This window comes from Simochromis diagramma, unplaced genomic scaffold (genome assembly GCF_900408965.1).
Source record: "Simochromis diagramma unplaced genomic scaffold, fSimDia1.1 OVJJ01000343.1, whole genome shotgun sequence".
Taxonomy (NCBI): domain Eukaryota; kingdom Metazoa; phylum Chordata; class Actinopteri; order Cichliformes; family Cichlidae; genus Simochromis; species Simochromis diagramma.
Window position 1 is genome coordinate 5,082,777 of NW_024386831.1, and position 20,003 is coordinate 5,102,779.

Sequence of the window (20,003 nt, forward strand, 5' to 3'; positions counted from 1 at the left end):
GTGTTTTCTTTGGTGTGTGTTTCTGCGATGCTATCAATTCTGGAGCTAATGGACCAATTTCCAAGGTGGTGAGCTTTACACACATGCCCTCAGAATGTGAGGGAATGCCTGGCATTTGTGTACTTCTTCGTTGGTCAAGTGTGCATGTTTTCATGTGTACAACACCATCAATTTTCAAACCAATGAGCCAATTCTTCCCTGCAAAAAGTGGTTGAAATGCCATTTGTTGATTGTAAAATCAATGTGAGGGCTCTCTTGCCCAGTCATTCAGCTTGGTGCTTCCCCCGAGTGAGGGTTCCTGAAACACAGCCACGTGCCTCCCAGCAAAATGGTTTGATTTCACTGTTTTCTTTTTAATTCATCACGGGTACTTCTCTCAGCACCGCCTGTAATTTTCCAGAGGGAGATCTTCAAGTAGAGAATATGTTATTATTATTTTTTTTTTTAGTGGTATGTAGATTATTCGTGTTTCATTACCCTGGAAAGCAAGACTGCATGTTTGAACATGCTGTTTAAAAAAGGAGCAAGATGAGGAGTCACGCATTTCTAAGAAAGGTGTCAGATTCCAGTCCTGAATGCGTTCTGGTCTACAGGGTTTCTTTTTGAAGTGCGCAGGTTGTTATGAGGTGAACATAGAATCAAACCGTGGGTGTTATTGTCCATTTGGGGTCTTTGTTCAGACTCACATTAAATTTGAAGTTGCATCCACAGTAAAAATTGGCAGTGTCTTCTTCCTCCGCTCCACTATTACGGCTGCAGCTCAGAGGGGTTGTAACGGGTGAGAGAAAACAAAACTAGACCTGACAAGCTCAAATCTTCTGCAGAGTCTGCTGACTTGCAAAGAGAAACAGGAGGCCTTTAAATGCTTGTCAATGCAAATAGGATCAAACAGTTTAAAGAAGCGGGAAAATAAATGTTCTGTTCTTGCATAATCTTCCTGAAGAAGATGAAATCAAGCAGAATCATTAGTTTTATAACTAGGCTCTTTACAATAGAAGTACAAAGCACCAAAACTTAATGCTTAGACTCATTTGTTTACCAACTATTCCAGAAAACCCAGGTTTTCTTCTGAAGCCCATCTTACCGAACAGAAATCTTAAAACTGAGGAAATAAAGGGGTCACTGGAGGGAACTTTGATCGGTTTTGAGGACAAAAACCTGTTGTGAGCTAGCATTCTTACTTTTATCATCCTTCATTTTAGCCAACAAGAAATGATGCAGTAATACAAAGAAAAGCTATAAGACCTTGGTGTCCGCACCAAACACAGAGTGAAGTTTTTGTGTGGCCACGAGCCAAATTCATCGGATGGGAATCAATAGTTACTTTTCTTAAAAGCAATTCAGTACCTTACTTAACCCTGACATGCATTAATTATGAGAACCTCAATCAGGATTTTTTTTTTTAATTTTTTATTCATCTTTAGGCATGAAAAGATGAATAAAAATACTAAAGAAAAAAATCCTGATTGAAGTTGTTATAATTAATGCATGATAGGGTTAAATAACAATAATTACAATGAATCATACCTCTATAGCAACATGAGCCGACCAGTGGGTGGCACTGTATGGAGTGACACATCAGTGTCCAATGTGGTGCTTTATGTGCAAGTATACCATCAACACTGACACAAATACAAGAAAACAGCCTTTGAATAGCTGTTCAATGTAGTGACCACTATGGGTGAGAGGGTTAATTACTCCCCAGAAAAGTAATTTGATACACTACTCATTATATTATTTTTTGTGTTACACGTTGCCACATAACTTCCAGTTAGCAACACAAACCTTAGACTACAGTTCCACACACAAACACAAATCTCTGTGCTGATGAGAAAACACATCTTTCTCTTAGTTTTTATGTATGAACACAAAACTAACAACGCAAAGCAGAGATGAAAACCAACCCAGAGAAACTTCAAAGCAATCGTCACAGTGATTCAAGTAACAATGGAGGCTATGCTGGTGCAATGCTGACCGCTCATCACTGCCTTTGTTACCTGCTGAAGTTCAGGCTCTGTCTGCTTTATCATCACTCTGGGATCTTGGCTTGCTTTGTGTTAGCATGCTGTCTGTGCAAATGCTTGCAAAGAGCCTAAGTTGTGTTATCAGTATGAAACTGTTGGGTCTGTCCTGGACGCAGTTTGCACTTTACCATCCATCCATCCATTCGCTTCCGCTTATCCTTTTCAGGGTCGCGGGGGGTGCTGGAGCCTATCCCAGCTGTCATAGGGCGAGAGGCGGGGTACACCCTGGACAGGTCGCCAGTCTGTCACAGGGCCAACACACAGGGACAGACAACCATTCATTCACACGTTCACACCTAGTGACAATTTGGATTATCCAATCAAACCTATCCCCACAAGCTGCATGTCTTTGGACGGTGGGAGGAAGCCGGAGTACCCGGAGGGAACCCACGCAAACACGGGGAGAACATGCAAACTCCACACAGAAAGACCCCGGCCTGATGTTGGAATTGAACTCAGGACCTTCTTGCTGTGCGGCACTTTACCATCCAATGAAATAAAAGTAATGTTCATATCACTTCTGGTGGTAAAACAGACAGTGCATGCAATACAGAGCACAGGTTAAAGAAAATAGTTTCTTTATTTTTACTGTATCTGTGTGTAACCGAACAACAGGTGAATGCCAAGAGCAAGAAGAAGTGTAAATATTGGAGGGCGAACTTGTTATCAGCTGTAGCATTTGCCAGACTCCAGGGTCTCAGCTGAGAGCAGATACTCAGACATTCACAAAGATTTCCTTCCTGCTCCTCCCTGGCCTAGAGCCCATTGGATCTGAGCCTAAAGCAGCAGGGGAAGACAGGAAACTGACAGGATTACACTGACTGGGTCCTGCCAGGTTCTGTGCAGACACATAAGTGGGTGTACCAATGACTGAACTGCAAAAAACCATGACTTTTTACTTTGTAATTTCAGTGAGGGTGAAGGATAAAGTGTGTACTGTGACACTACACAATTTCCATTATGAGATACTGATACAACAGCAACCTTGCTCACCCTTCCTTATAGGTTTAAAGAGGTAAAGTTTGTTGCAAGTGGGAAAATGGAGGCAAATGTGAGTGCTATTAGATGTTGTTGTTCTTTGTATACTTATAATTACTGCTACGTGAAATGTATCCTTTCCTGAATATTCCATAAAAAACTCTGCATAGCTTATGTAATTGTTTAAAGTTATTAGTTCTATCAAAATGACCCAGGATTTTCCAGAGCAGAATTCTAGGATTGTTAACTTTTCCGTCTTTTGCCGATTCCCATAATAATGTGACGTTGATGTTCTTAATGCACTAGGTGGCGCCTGGAAGAAGTCTCAAGAAGTGTGCATTCTACAGTTCGCCCTTCAACAGCCCCACAGGAAAAAAAGTAATTCTGTAACTCATTCTGTAAAAAAATCGGTGGTTTAATCAATACTTATAGGGTGACCAACCATCCTCTGTTTTTTGCATTTGTTGACTTGGAAAAACCTATATGACATTTTATTTCACCATTCACCATCAGAGAAGGCATTGTTTAAATATGTTAAAGTTTTCTTTAAGCAAACAGTATTATTATTAAATTTCATCATGACTGGGCCAAGTGTCCTCTTTTTTGGAAATCAAAATATGGTCACCCCATAGAACCTATTATCATATTAAATATCTGTAAAAAAAAAAACAAAAACAAACAAACAACCCGCCCCCCCCCCCCAACTTGTAAAAGCCTTCTAAAATAAATTCGTTAACTGATGGGAACAACTGAAGTGGTCAAATATGGAGGACACAGTTAAATCATCTGTACAGGCAACAAGAAGGCTACACGTTAATCGTGACTGGATGAGTCAGGTCCAAAGGAAATCAGCTTTAATCCTCGAACAGACCTTTTTCCATGCAGCAGACGTTTTGACATAAATAAAGACAGGTGTTACTAATCACATTTATTAGAACTCTGGGCTTAAATAGAACAGCACCTACAATGAGGTTATTAGTAATGCCAGTGTTTTATACTATTTAATGTCAAACAGGTGCCGTGAAATTGATGCAATGACAGAGAAACATAGCGGTTCTAGTAAGCAGTAATGATTTTCTCACGTCCCTATTACCGGTTTTTAAAACATCAATTCGTTGTCGGCAGGATTCGAACCTGCGCGGGGAGACCCCAATGGATTTCTAGTCCATCGCCTTAACCACTCGGCCACGACAACTACACAAATAGTTCCGATATGAGACATGAGTTCAGATGAGTCCGTGATTCCACTTTTTAGTACAGCACATCAAACACATACTTTCTCAGTGATGTTACCGCATCTGTGACGCGGCTGTGTACAGAAGAGGCGCACGCTGAGGTCAAGTTCCGGTGAATACAGCGCCATCTGGTGGCGGCTGACACCTGTTGCACTGTGGTTACCTGTTACTGTTAAAACAGTTTTTAAAAAGTGACCGTTTTAACTCAAGTTTTATTTTAGTCCTTTATTATCTAATTGGTGATTCAATGGAAAAAATGGAGAAGATCAGAATTTTACAATAATACAACAACGCGTGAAACAAAGTCATCTCCTCAGTAAGCAGATTCACCAAGTTTCTGATAAAACTGACAACAACTAAAAAATAAATAAATAATAATTACACTTAATACATATTTATATATTCACAGTAACAAAAAGTAACAAAAATATTTTTTCTCTCCTAGTTTTAGTTTATAGTTTAGTTTTAGGAATCAGGTGAAAAAAATCCCATACTGTAAAACAACAACAGCTGAGCAAACTCGTACTGAATTCATTGTAAGTGTATATTAATATAATGTTGGCGTATCAAAAGTAAAAGCATTCAGTGCAGAAAGGAACTCATGTAAGAGTAATTAACACCATCAGTAATTATGTTCATGTGTCAGTAGCTGATGTGGCACTGTATACTACTACTGTTGTGGCTGGATAAGGTGGGTGGAGCCTAATTTACTACTCTCCTTCTTACCATATGCGTTTAATTAAAACTCAGATTTTAGAGTAATTTAGTAAATTAATACCCTCCTCAAAAAACTGAAGGGCACACTTGGCACTCTGCACCAGAGACAAAGATGTTTTGATTCCTAACTGAGCAGACTAATATTCCTGAAGTTTAACTGACTTTGTGATCATCCAGTTTTCACTTAATAAAAAAATAATAAACTTTTTAATTAGTTTATAATACCAGATATAGCGTGGAATAAAATTTTATGAAAGTCATAGATATGTAACTTATTCAATGCAAAAAAAATTCCAATGTGACTTATAGTGTAACTGTAAAAAAATTAAAAGGCTTTATGCTAAAATTTGGCTTTGAGCTGTGTTTGGGGTTTTAAATTGCCTGCTTCACAAAGATGCAAAGCAGAGGGTTACTTCCCCTCATGGGAGTTCAGCTCTAAGAAGTAAAACACAGTTTTCATTCTATAGTTATCCTAATGCTGAAATGGCATTTTATTTTACCCCACCTCAGGTCTTTATTACTTTCTTGAAAGGTAGTTTAGAGATCCTGCCACCCATCAGCACTTCAGTGTTTTGCCATCTTTCTTTAATTCTGTGTGATGGCTTTTTTCTGTCTCATCAGAGTTTGATGTATTGATGTCGGTGTGTTCATTTTTGATCTGTCTGCTTGTGTTTTAGATAGAGCTGATGTAGTCTCCACAGTGTTATAGAGTTCTGTGCACTGCCAAGTTAGAAACTTTCAGTCTGGAATTACAAACGGACTTCTGACACTTTCTTGTAGTTCTGATGTTTCCTGCTATCACAGTGCTGCTTAGTGAGCAATGTTCTGCTGGAAGCTTGAGGCAGATGAATAATGACTGCAAGCTGATTTGCACGAATAAGCCTCTGATGAGTCGATCAAAACCACCGTTATCAGTCATCTGAGTGACATCTGAATAATGGAAGGGAAATAACTCACGGAAATCTAAGCTTTTATACAAGGAAGCCAAACCAAAAGAAATCATGCAGACCCTAAATCTCTCTATGCCATTTCCCCCTTTTCCCTTTCTCCTCAGGGACAGCTGCTCCTCCCTGAGCTCAGTTCAGAGGTCAACTTAAAAAGAAGTTCCTCCTCCCCATTTGACAGGCACATGCTCAGATTCGTCAGAATGTTAAAGTTTTTACCTCTTTACCCTGCAATATAAAGTAGTATGAACTGGCAACTTATCCTTCCATCCTCTGTTGCTTCTCCCGGTCTGGGTTGTTGGGACAGAGATACCCAGGCCTCCTTTGTCCAGCCACCTTCTCCAACTCCACCTGAGACACATAATCTCACCAGCACGTCCTGGATCTACCCCAGGACCTTTACCCATTTGGAGATGCCCAAAACAGCTCAACTAGGAGGTGTCCAGAAGGTAATCCTAGTCAGATGCATTGAACCACCTCAACTTGCACTGTTGAGTAGTCTACTCTGACTCCCTCTCAAAACACTGAGCTCCTCAACCTGTTTGGTCACTACCCTCCACGTGCAGCCATAGATGTGCTGATCTGATAGCTACAGCTTCACTTTCGTGCTCAGCTTTCTGTTCATCATAACAAACCAACACAAGATCTGCATTACTGCAGATTACTATTTACTCATCCTATAGAACTGCAATCACAGCACAGGTTTTTGTGTCACTTTTTCTATGTGGTACAGCTGAGTGTGAAGCAGCTGGTTTGAGTTCCTGTGGCTTTGGTCTTATGCTTCAGAATGGTGGATTCACTGTCAGGAATAGAAGGCGATTAAATGTCTCCCAACCTTACCTGACTGATGATTACCTGATGATACTGATTACCTGACTGAGCAGATTGGTGTGATGTCAACAGTAACTCGGATCATTGTGATGAAGAAACAGCTAAGACAAAAAGTAAGGCTTTCAATCTCTGAGATTATCTAAGTTCCAGCCTCCACCGATGGCCATGAGCTCTGTGTGCAGAGTCTACTTCAGCTACCACAGGGCCAGAGGTGGGGTATACCTATATTCATCCTATATTGACACAAAACAATCACACAAATGAAACTGTCACATGAGAAAAAGTGAGATCCAGATCATATGCAGTATGTGTATGACCAATCCATCCTTTAAAATTGATTTAAACTGGCCTATTTTAACTAAGTCTGAATAAGGTAAGAGTGATGTGTAGGTGTGGAACTAGACTGTTGCTTCATGTCGTAAAGAGCCAGGTGAGGTGATTCCAAAATCCAGTCAGGATGCCACAGGCATTTTCTCCTTGGAGATTTTCCAGGCATTTCCACCTGGAAGGGGGACACTGGTGTAAACCAATAACTCACCGTGCCTCAGTATCCCCCTGGAGAAACAGGAAAACACTGAGGAAAATGGATGGATGGTGATACAGATTATGATTATGACACTAATAAACACTACCAACATGTCATTGCTTCATAACAGACAAAGACCGACACAGAATATGTTACATTTCGTGATATAAATTATTTATTTACATTTACAGAAAAATTACCCCATCAAGACAACGTAGTAATAACTATTGGAAATAGAACCCAAGATACAGTAGCTGACGTCATCGTCACAACCGAACAGAGAGCTCTATAATAACATTGTGCCCTCTGTCAAAGGTCTCCTATAACACAAGGTGCAAGGCATCACGTGTAGCCCCCAAACCCCCCCACCCCCCTCCCAGGCTGAACACACACCTCATTAAAAGCCCGATACCCTGCTTTGCACTACCCCGATTTGCTTTGTACCCCTCATCTACAAAGAACAGACACCGGCTAGCCCACCTCTACCAAAGTGCACACATCTAATACACATTCACACACACACACATTCAGTATCCTCCGCACCCCCCCCCCTCCCGAGTCCTCATAGTTCGTGTTTTGTTTAGTTTTTTTCAGGAAAAACCTTCAGAAAAAGGTGCAAGGAGACACATGGGCATGGGTAGGGGGCTGGCGGCGGCGGTGACTGATGACAGCATTTCTCCAATGTGTAATCATTGTCACCTCACTCGTGTGCCAGCTCTGTCTTTGCTTTGCCACCATCCTCCATGGACATTCTTTGAGTTCATACTGGGAGAGAGGGCGAAGAGTGATGGGAAGCAGATGCTAATTTTCAGGGTTGGCCTACTTGGGGGCGGGGAAGAAACATCTAACGCCACAGCGCTCCCTAACGTGGAGGGGGGACTCTGTCTGGTGTGTCTGGGCTCAGATCAGTCGGGTGGAGGCGCGCATGGTATTCTCTGAACTGAAGTGGACATTGTTCTGCTTCTGCCGGTTGATCCTGTTGGTCCGTGGGCACTTCCTGAAACACAAAATCACGAAGAAGATGAATTACTGTTTTAATATTAATCTAATAACTCAGACTTTAAAGGGAGAAACATGGATGGCAGACTGCTGCTTTAATACATGCAGATGCTTTAAAGCAGAGGTCCCAAACCTTTTTCATGTAAAGCACCTGTCAGGGACACAGATGTTAGCACACGATTATAATGACCAAAAGAATTCATGATACACACAATATGACTGAAAAATGAGTAAAAATCACCTTTTTAAAAAATGACTACAGTGTAGAATGTAACAGCACCAACAAATTGAGTATTAAAAAAAGAATACTAAAAATAAAGTAAAGCTTAATTTGTAACCTTAAACAAGCATGAAGAAAAACACATTTGTAAATCACAGTTAGAGCCTGCTTCTTTCTTTTATGTTGCATATGTTCAGGTTCACTGTTAACTCATTCACTGCCAGCCATTTTCAAATCAGGTAACTCCCCACTGCCATTGACACCTATAGACGTCAATGGCAGTGAATGAGTTTGGGATTCATGTGCCTGCTTCTTTGACTCGTGCAACCCCCAAAGGCCACATCCACGCAAGCCGAGAGACCGGAGAGTCACACCTACTGAAAGGTTTGCATTCCGCGATCGATTGGCGAGTGGTTGTTGGCAGTCACTGAGAAATTTGTTAAAGCTCCAGTCACGCCAGGGACCAGTTAGTGGCCCCCTGGCAACCACAGGTTGCTAGGGAGAAATGTATTCCCTGACAACTGGAGACTGAGCAGCCTCTTTGCGATTTGTTTCAGCTGTGTCTGATTGTGTGACTGCAGCTACACTGATCTATGCTGCATTCACCTCCAAATGGGGAACATAACAAAGATCCCAGGGCATTGGAAGGACTTTCAAGCACCTCTGATCCCAATTAGACTGCCAGAAAAAGACCGATCCATGGAAGCCCCACCCAGCAACCCCACAGCATCCAAAGGATCCGTGCCTGACTTTCTGGTGCCAAACAACCCAAAGCACTCCGTGTGATTCTGAGTACATAGCCATGCTATTCAGCAATACTCAGCGTTGCTTGCAAAACTTATTGCTGCAAAAACAAAAGAAGCATCTGAAAACAAATCAGATGAACACCTGTTTGAGACTTTTGTAGCGGGAAAATGAGAGGACAATCTGTAGAGAGATGATTTTCTTTTTTAACAGAAACAGAAAATAGCATTTTATAAGATGCTGAATTTGTAGGAAATGACTAACATCTTCATCTTTTAAAAATCAAACAAAATATTGTCTTTGCCAACAATTTCATAGGAACCAGAGGGCTTGGGCTCCACAGAAGAAGTTCAAGTTATAAAAGCTTTGTTTGTTCTGTTCATTTTATAAGACAGAAGTAACGAATAATAAAAATAAAATGGTGGAAACATGGTATTTTGCAGGGAAGTCCTTTTGAACAGACCTTTTCCAAGATGTCACAAAATCTCTTACACAAGAGGCAAAGCATAGGGATGACCTTTTCCACTTCCCCCTGTTTGTCCTTTAACTGAATGGCAAATCTTTACAACAAACAGAAATCACATAAAACTCCAGCAACATTCATAAAACGCAACAAATGACGCGCAAATTCGATCGGCTTGACAGAGACGGAGCGAGTCAGTAACCGCTGAAACGCTCGCCTGCGTCGATTCGCTTGGAAGTTCATTCCTTTTGACTCGTAGAAGAATTTTCAAGTATGTTTTTGTGTTAAATGGATATCGCTACGCTGCAGGACACATTAGTGTTGCTGTCGCTGTATTTCGTGTTATAAATTCTCTCTTTGCTTCTTTATCTCCTCTCCTTACCCTCTCACCCTGCTCCACTTTCTCATTTCGCCCCTCCTCCTCCTCTCTCCTTTGCTCGGAGGAGCAGTTTTGTCTCGGTCAAAACTCCTTTAAAATCTTTTATTAAATGTCATAAATTGCTTAGGTCAGCCAGAGGCAGACAAGCTGCAGGCTACATGTGAATGTGTGTGTTTGTGGCTCTGAGTGTGGGTGGGTTTTTATAGTGAATACAAAATGCTTATGTTAAAACACAAGTGTCTGTGTGTGTGTGTGCATGATGGACTATACAGATATGTGTGGGTTTCTGTGCTTGCATGCACACCTGCAGGTTTTCAGATATGTGTGTGTGTGTGTGTGTGTGTGTGTGTGTGTGTGTGTGTCCCCTGAGAACGTGACAGTACTTTCTATGTGCGCCCAAAACCTCGGTGACCTTTCAGCTGTTGCCTCCATGCTCAGGAGTCTGTAACTCCCAGATACACACAACATGGAAAACACTGCTCCCAGGCTCATTAGTAGGCTGTTTTTGTATATGTGCGTGTGTTCGAGCATGACTCACCTGGTAATGCAGAGCACCACCACACAGATGATGACCACCTGGAGTGCTCCGATGATAGAGGCGATGAGGACATAGTGCAGTTTGCCGGAGCCTGGCACCACATAGAGGACGTTGTACTCCTTGATGTCACAATGGGGGCCCCTAAAACCCGAGTGACAGCTGAGATCACGCACACACAGATGCACAAACGCACAAGAGTGGGGGGAAAGTGAGAGAGAAAGCGAGTCATTCCTGTGCACGGAGTGACAGGTTCATTATTTTTAGCATTTCTAATTGAAACGTCACCGAGTGTTTGATAAAGACATTGCGGTGGAACGCTGCATTTCTGTGACAGCGTGGTGACTTTATTTTTTCCTTAGCTGTAGCTGTTCAAATGAACATGACTGATGGGGTTTGCGGTGGAAAACGGTTAGCGGCATAAAAATGCATAATCTTCTCTTTGTTCTAGGCCTGTGGGCATGCTAATGCTGCCATTATAGATAGCGTGTTAAGCTGTGTGTCTGTACAGAACATACACATGTAGCTGCCACAGTGAAGTGCTGAAAGCAACCAGATGAAAACGTCAAGTAGTGCGATTGGTCAGGTTGGGCTCCTTGTGTTTTCTCTTACAAGCTTCTGATATCAGGAGATTAATAGGGAAGACACTCAGGAAATAATGGAATGTAAGAACAGTTACTGCAGGGACTATAATTAAAGCATGATGCAATTCGGTCATGATACATCCATCTTGTGGTGCGGCGCTGGTATCAGTGTGTGAAATCAAACACTGAACGATTAATCAAAGCTTTCGCTGTGGGGAGCTGTGGCGCTCGAGCTGTCATTGACACCTTAGGACAAAAATAAAATCCAGATTTTATTTTAGAAAATAGAAAATAGAAAATCTATAGAAAACCTTCTCAGGAAATGATCTTCGGGGTGGATAGATATTAACTATTTGTTACCTGGGGTGGCAAACTCATTTAGCTCATCCCAAGTAGCGTGTTTGTAGCGCTTTCTTTGTGCATAGGAATTTGCTAAGAGTGCTGCCCCCTGGTGGAGGCTAAAGAATCTGCATTTTCAAATGTGCACATTGAAAAACAAAGATGCAAACACAGAGTTTTGTCTTGCAGGTTATGGTCGGGTGAGCTGGTGAGCTGGTTAGTACTTGGATGAGAGTCCACATGGAAAACCTAGGTGGTGCAAAGTTGGGTGACGTAGTTGGTTGAGTGGTTAGGAGACAAGACACACCTTTCTGTGTGGAACTGGTGTGCCTGTGTGGGTCTTTGCCAGCATGACAACAGCAAGTATGCCCACTTCCACAGCTCAGTTGCTATGTATTCAATGATATTGTCTCATTTTTCATACTGTATGACAGTTTGAGCTTTGCTATCTATAATTAGGCATCTGACATCTTTATACAACCAAACTCTGAAAACAATGGATAGAAAGCCTGTTTGGTGGCATCCTTGTCACATTTTAAAGAAATATAATTTACTTAGTTTTGAGAGATTTATTCATTTGTCTTTTCTTAGTTTTCAAATGTATAAACAGTCTGGGTCCAGAGTGTTTTTCCAGACACGTTCAAAGAAAAGACAGTAATGGCATTACTGGGAGGCAAGGTGTGACTGTGAAATACCACATCACAGATCTAAAGTTGGACAGCAGCAAGCCACAGCAATTTTAATTACATCATAAATCATAATTTCACAAAGATTCATACCCTCTAGCATGTATACATGCTAGAACATACTTGAAAACATGCACAACCAATGTGCATTTTACAACATATCTAATTTATACTAATCTTTTCCATATGGGTGTTGAACGTGTGTCAAACCCTGAGTCCCAAATATTGCTTTGAATGACACCAGCTCCTACTTGAAAACATGTTAGCGTGGCTGTGAAGAGCTCTAGACCTCAGGCTGGGGCGAGACTGACAGCCTTCTCTAGTGGGCCAGATGTTTGGCTGGATGGTTCCAGCCCACTGGCTGTATGGTTGATACCTCTGCGCTTATTTCTAGGGTATTTTCTGACATCTGACAAAACAAAACAAAAAATACCCAAATTTCACCACCCTGCAAAAAAAGTGAAGTCAAAATGAACAATGCTGGGTTCATACCACAAGTTTGTTTTGCTATGTTTAGTCCAAAATTATTTCAGAATTTAAAAAAGTCCAGCAAATATCAAAACTGAAAATTAGACCCAAAACATCTTATTGAACTTGTTACTCTCACCTGAAAGTTCCAAAAAACCTGATGCAAAAGAAATGAAGACAGGTGTTGAAAGCTTGGCTACACTGTTGCCTTTGTGTAGCAGATACAGCCTGGCTTCCATACAAGGACATGTGGGGTAAAACAGACAAAAACCCTTTTGTATTTAGAGCATTTTGTATTTAGAGGTAGTCTTTTACGGATGCAATTGGCAGCATAATACTACAGGTTTTGCCAGCTTGGTGTGGACCCTGAGTGGGAAAACACACACAAACACACACAAAAGACTAATGGAGATGATCTTTGTCCTCAGAGACGAGCTAAAACAGTCTCCCTTTTAATCTCCCCTTCTCCTCCATCTCCTCTTTACCTGCTTTTCCTGTCTCTGGGGAGGTTGTTACCCACCAACACCTGCACATCCTTGTTTGGCACAAAAACACACACACAAACACACAACCTGCTTCACATTCTCTATCCCTTCGACCTGACAGCGTACGAGATGAACATTGCAACCTTGTTCTGTTCGGGGGTTGTGCTTGGTTTCCACACTTGTGTACCGCACAAACACACACACACAGTCACAGACATGCACCACTCCCACAGAGACCGCTGCGCTTTCCTTCACATTAAGATACAGACTTTGCCTCGTACAGCCATCAGGGGGCAGCAGAGACCCTCCGCACTCCCTGGCTGCTCAGCATGCAAAGAGAACGTCTGGGATGATCGAGGTTAGAGAGAAAGTAGAGAGAGATAGCGCCAGCGAGAGACACCGAGACCCCCTGGCTGCTACACTATCAGGCTGTAAAAGATGGCAGACCTGAGCAGCACACATGTATACTGGCTTGGTGTGTGGGTGGTGGGTTTTAATATCATTCCTCAGTGTGCCTTTTTGTAAATGCATATCTCTGCTGCCTGTGTTAAGTGTGTTCTGTGTGCCTGTATGAATATGAAATTTGCACCTGTGTGGCCAATTCTCAGCTGGTGTGTCTGTCGGCAAAATAGGGGCACAGGGGTGCAGAGAATTCACGGTTTCGCATGAACTCTGGTTTTAGAGTGACAGCTCGATACACACAGTGAAAGCATCAATTTATTTTCAAAAAAGGAAAATGCTCTAAAGTTTGTAATTGTCCGTAATTCCAACGTTAAATGCTGAAGCAACTAAATGCTGCACTCTCTCTCAGTACAGAATTGGACCTGTTTCTTCTGTGACGGTAAAAACATAGACTGTATATAGTAGATGGATGTATTTAAACCCACCTACTACCATTTTCAAACAGCTTCGAGAATTTTAGCTGTGACTGTTTTGTTATTTAGGGCCACAAATGATCATACTTAATTTCCAGCTAGATAGCGAGCTTTTTTAACTAAGAGTATTGGATTCGTTTTTCAGTCCTGGAGGTTACGGCTTGAGTAAAAAAAACATTATGGGACATAATATACTTTCAGCTTCTCTCTTGAATGGACCCAGATGTTTGACTTGGTACATTATATATTGTATCATAAGCCACGACCTGAACACATACATGAAAAGATATTTGCCCTCTTCCTGATTTCTTCGCACTTAAATGTTTTAGATCGTCAAATAAATTTCATTTTTAGACAAAGGTAAGCTGAGTTAACACAAAAATACATGTTTGAAATGATAATTTAATTTATTAAGGGAAAAAAGTCTCTTCAAACCTATCCGACTCTGTGAAAAATTAATTGCTGCCATTGTTAAATCATGAATTAACTGTGATTATCCACATATTTTGGAAAGCTGGGTTTAATTTCAATAGGTACACCCAGGCCTCATCACTGCCAGACCTGTTGAATTGAGAAGTCACTTAAATAGAACCTTTCTGACAAAGTAAAGCGGGCTAAACAATCTCAAAAAGCAATTCATAGTCCTACGATCTCAAGAATAGCAGAGAAGCAAACTCACATCTATCAAAATCATTTCTAAGGTTCTGGGACTCCAACGAACCATGACGAGAACCATTATCCAAAACTGGAGAAATCTGAAACAGTGGTGAACGTTTTCAGGAGCAGGCAGCCTACTGTTGAATCAGGAGGTCACAAGAACTGCAGAGTTCATGATTCAGCACAAGAAAGAGACGATGATGATCCCCAATATGTTTGGGAAAATACTCTGTGGACTGTTTAGACAAAAGTTTTACTTTTCAGAAGGTTTGAGTTCCGTTATCTGGCATAAAACTACCGCGGCACTTCATAACAAGAACATCATACCAACAGTCAAACATGGTGGTGGTAGTGTGGTGGTCTGGCGAGCTGCTTTGCTGCTTCAGGATCTTGAGGACTTGCCACAACTGCTCTCTGTCCGACCACCAGTTCATGCCCTGAAACTAAAGTGAACTTGGATTATGTATATCTGAAACACACAACTCCCCGTCTGAATGACTCAACAAACTGATGGTTTTGGACTTAAATCGGATGGAGATGCTTTGGTTTAACCTTCACCACCTCCAATGTGGCATCGCTGTGAGATTTTAAAGACTCATTAGCAGCTGCAGTTGTCAAGGGTGACACAATGACTTATTTCATTCAGGGGGCTTTTACTTTAAATTTAAATTACTAATAAATTACTAATAAAGTCGATCATCATTTGAAAACTGTATTTTGTATTTACTTTAGTTATGTTTGCTAATATTACAATTTATTTGATGACATTTTTTTGTCTGTAAATACCAACTTAAAAATCTCAAACACAGCACAAATCTTTAAATAACACATAGTTTCCTCCTTCCACATATAATATGTTTTTTTCATAAAGATTTGACTGAGCTGGCACAGAATGACTTGCAGCGTCTGTCGCTTTGCTGTCACTTTGCAGATTTTATCAACAATAACAAATTTAATAATTCCAGCAAATACGCAGTAATAACAGGATAAGGCTTTCAGGGTTAATAAAAATAATAAATCATTTAAATTGATCACTTTTATTCAACATCATAAATGAACATGGATGAAGCAGGAAAGCCAGTAAATCCATCTGCATTTATCTATGATTGAATGTGAGAGTTTCTTAAAGTGTCTGTTATCAGCAGCTGCTTCAAGTTTCTGCTTCAGTTCATGAATCCCCTGCAGCCATCCGAAGGCAGCGGCACAGATATGTTGATACATCTGCAGTTTATGATTAGAGCACAGCAACACCAGAGCGCCGAGCTATTATGCACACTTGTACACAGTTACATGCAAATGACACTAGGCTGCTACAAAGTAACCACACATCCCCACAAATCACTGGTGTAGTACTACATGATTTACTGCTTTATACCACATCTGCACCAAGAAGATGCCTGGATTTCTCTGTAGCTGCTTAAAATGCCCCAGGATATGTCCTCCCTTTCCTTTATTTTTGGGCTATATTTTTGTCACAAAGAAAATGGGCAGGTAGACACGAGCATTGTACTGATCAAAGTTCAGGCAACAGAGTAGTCTGTGTGCATAACAACTACAAAACTGAGTGCTTCAGCTGTACGATCACACCCAAAGATGGAAAACTAAAAACTAAAAATGTTTGTATATAACAATGTGACATCTCCATCCATCCATCCATCCATCCTCTCATGCTTCTCTAGCTCTTCTGGGGGCATACGAAACCATTCCCAAGCCAGTGTGTTCTGAGACGGTCCAGGGACTTCTCATAGTAGGATATGTCTGAAACACTTCACCTAGGAGGTGCCCAGGATGCATCCAGATCAGATGCCCACAGCATTGTGATGGAGTCCTTTTGTTGTGGAAGAGTAGTAACTCTACTCTGAGTCCCCCCCCCCCCTGAATGTCTGATCTCTTAGGTTGAGCTTCTACACCTTACAGAGGAATCTCTTTTCCACCATTTGTTTCCATTCTCATTCTGTCCATCACCACCCAGATAACCTGACCACAGGTGAGGGTGGGATTATATCAACTGATAGACTGACGGCTTTGTTTTCATGCTCAGCTCGCTCTGCAACACAACAGACTGGAACAGCTTCTTCATCACTGATGACTGTGCTAATTCATCTGTCAGTCTCTTGTTCCATTCTTCCTTCATTCATGAACAAGACCCCAAGATACTTACATAAGATATTCATCTGTTTGGGGTAGCAACTCAAGGGCAACCAGTAGTCGGCACTCCACCCTTTTCCGGCCGAGAATCATGGCCTCAGACTTGGAGATGCTATTTTTCACCCCAGATGCTTCACACTTGGCTGCAAACTGCCCAGTGCAATCTGGAGGTAATGGGTCAATGAAGCCAACAGAACGACATCATCTGCAAAAAGCAGAGATGAGATCCGAGACCATTGTACCCGAGACCTTCCAACCCTTGGCTGCACCCTAGAAAATGGTTTGAACCTGCAGGGGTCTCGAGGCGCTCTGGCTTTCTCCCAAACTCCAAAGACATGCATGCGAGATTATAATTGGAGATTCTGAAATTGGTGTGGATGTGAATGTGAAGATGACTGGTGACACTCACACTATGACAGCTACAATAGGCTCCTCCCCTCTGCGACCCTGAACTGGATAACCAGTTGAGAAAAATGGTGGATGGAAGGATTTTTTGACAGAACTTTTATTTGAGTGATTTTGTTTTGTTTTGCAAATTAACGGAAACATGATAATGGAATTAACTATTATGCTAATTTACCCAGTTATTTTACTTCAATTTTCAAGCAGTCATTAAACTATTATAAACTGAACAGTTTGTGACTAGTTCTAGTCAAAAAAAAAATATTACACTTGTTTAGAGTGGCACATTGTCAGATGTAATCCACCTCAATTCTGATAAGATGGCAGTTTGCAGAATAGCTCATTAAAGAACCAAGAATAAGAGGCCATCGCCGGCTGATACTTTCAGAATGCTGCAACTGGTGCTTCTTTAGTGCTCTACAACAGCAGCATTCTCCCATATGATATAAGCATTTGGAATTACACACTGAAAGTCAATAACTATATGCAAATAAGAGTATAGTTAATTTACGACCAGTTATTGTAGACTTTCAGACTCGTAAATTGTTATAGAATATGTTGGACGTCAACAGCTGTCAGATCATTACAGCTATTGAAAAAGTGGGACATCTATCTCACTTGGCCTGTATATTCTGTGTGTTAGGGAGTTTGGTGTTTATGAGGTGCTGCTCCATCATTGGCGTATACATTACTGCGAGGGAGTATGCCTACTACAGTAAAATAGACTACACCACTGCTCCACATACAGTACAGCAAACTGGTCTGTTGGGACTTTTCATTCAGGTTATGATCAGATACTGGATTAAAATATTTTTCAAATAAAACCTCCTTTCCAACTCTCTCTTTTAGTAAAAGTTAAGCGCGTTACAAAGCAGTCATGGCTGTGTTACATTTCATGACACAATGTAACCATTTATGATGTGAGCTGGAGTCGAATTAAAACTCAAATCGCATCCTATAACAAGTGATGCAGTCGTATACTGCAAATTACTCTGTTTTTTTACAATTAATTTTTTGCTGTAAGTTTCTGCCATCATTATACAAATACAGTAAAACCAATAAAACACACGCCATCTGCACTTCTGTGGCAGTGCGGGCTTAGGCTGTGCCTCTCTGCGCTGTGCAGACAACAATATGAATTCCCAGAGTGTCTTTGGGATTGTTAAGGTATTCAGGGTTTTTTGTAAATGCAGACTATCCTCTCGAACCACTTTCGCTGTGAGCCAAAGGAAATTCACTGGCATTCTAATTAAATTATTTTTCTAAAGCGTTTTATTAATTGGGCTCCATTTACTCAAGCTTAATAACCAGGATATTTAGAGCGCCCTAGGGTATTATTTTCAATACTGTGAAATCTTGATAGGTTTTTGTTTATCAAACGACCAAAAATAGCAGGAAATGCACTGATTTCTGTCCAGTGAGGTAAACCAGACTCACTGCCTTTATTATAAGTGGCTCGCTCATCCTCAGGAGTGCACCTCCCCAAAGGCTCATTCTAAGCTGAGAAAAATCCCTGCCTGTCTGTGAATAGCACAGCTGCAGCAGAAGACAGAAGCTGACACTTTTAAAAAAACTATAAACACAACCCTCTCTGATATGTATATATCCCCCTTCAGCCTCTTACTGTGTGCTGTATGGATGTGAACCACAGTCAAAGGCGTGATTGCAGATGGCACAAAGTCTGTGGGTCCAAGACCCGAAGCCCGCCGCACACCGCAAAATAAGACCCTAGATCATAAAGCATGGGGATGGAAACACCAGCATCCTCATTAAGCAACAACAAACCCAACATGGGATTAATTTGAAGCAGTGCAGCATATTTGACTGGTCAACAGCCCGTCCTACCATTACAGCAGGAGGGATCTTAAACACTTCTCGCTCTCAGCGCACTGGCTTATATTCATTTAAAATAAACAAGGCTGATTAAAAAATAAATTTGCTCCAGCACTTGCCAAGCAATTTCTAAATTTTACAGCTGATTAGCCGTCTTACATTCCACACTTCCTGTTAGTGTCTGCAGATCACACAGAGAGAGAGGAACAACAAATTTGTGATAAAAAAGACAGAACGGGCCTGAGTCATCTCGCTTCATGTAGGGTTTGGTTGTTTGAGTGCAAACCTAATGAGTACGGTATGCTCGACTGATAAGTAGAAAATGGCCAATGCTCTGATCGTAATAGTTAACATAAATATAAAATTGATGACGGGAAGCTTTTTAAAATCCATTTCTCTCATTATAAATAATAGTTAATACCATCTACAATCCAGAATACTCTGCTTCAAGTACATCATATTTAGGAAACAATGGTGGGCTGGCTGGCTTTTAAGTCAGAATGTCAAACTTGTGTTCAAATGTCGCAACTTGAAATGTCACATGTGTACCTTTGCTTAAGATGCAAACCACATTTGTTGTCAGTCTTACAACACACCACCAACAGGCTTCCTCCACTAGACACTGGCTAACTCAGAAGCCTGTTATCATTCCAGCGATAGAGAGTGACCAGTTTATGTGGGAGGCATCTCGTGGTCATGGGAAGACACGAGATGCCTGGCTTTTGACATGGCAAATGTCAAAAGCCAGAAGCCAGACCCTCACGGAGATAATGAGACAGTGGTCAGCTACGTTAGGCACCGACACTAACCTAAAGAACGCCCAAAAATGAAACCAAACAAGTGCAAATATCATAATTTGACATCAAAAATTAAAGAGCCTTTTACCTGCTCTGTGCATTGTCTGTGTGACCTGTTGCGCTCATACAACAAC

General features: G+C 41.2%; 1 protein-coding gene and 1 non-coding gene across 2 annotated transcripts in view; both read right to left on the minus strand.

The window, feature by feature from the left end:
• Positions 1-4,115: 4,115 nt before the first annotated feature.
• trnas-aga lies at positions 4,116-4,197 on the minus strand. Its single transcript has one exon. It is a non-coding gene; the product is annotated as a tRNA-Ser (tRNA).
• Positions 4,198-7,632: 3,435 nt separating this feature from the next.
• tmeff2a (transmembrane protein with EGF-like and two follistatin-like domains 2a) overlaps positions 7,633-20,003 on the minus strand; it is a 130,276-nt gene continuing 117,905 nt past the window's right edge. Inside the window, exons 9-10 of the mRNA XM_040027643.1 lie at positions 10,599-10,757; positions 7,633-8,252 (exon numbers count right to left, since the gene is read on the minus strand). Coding sequence (XP_039883577.1) covers positions 8,156-8,252; positions 10,599-10,757 — 256 coding nt within the window. The 3' untranslated portion in view covers positions 7,633-8,155. The remainder of the gene's footprint in view (positions 8,253-10,598; positions 10,758-20,003) is intronic.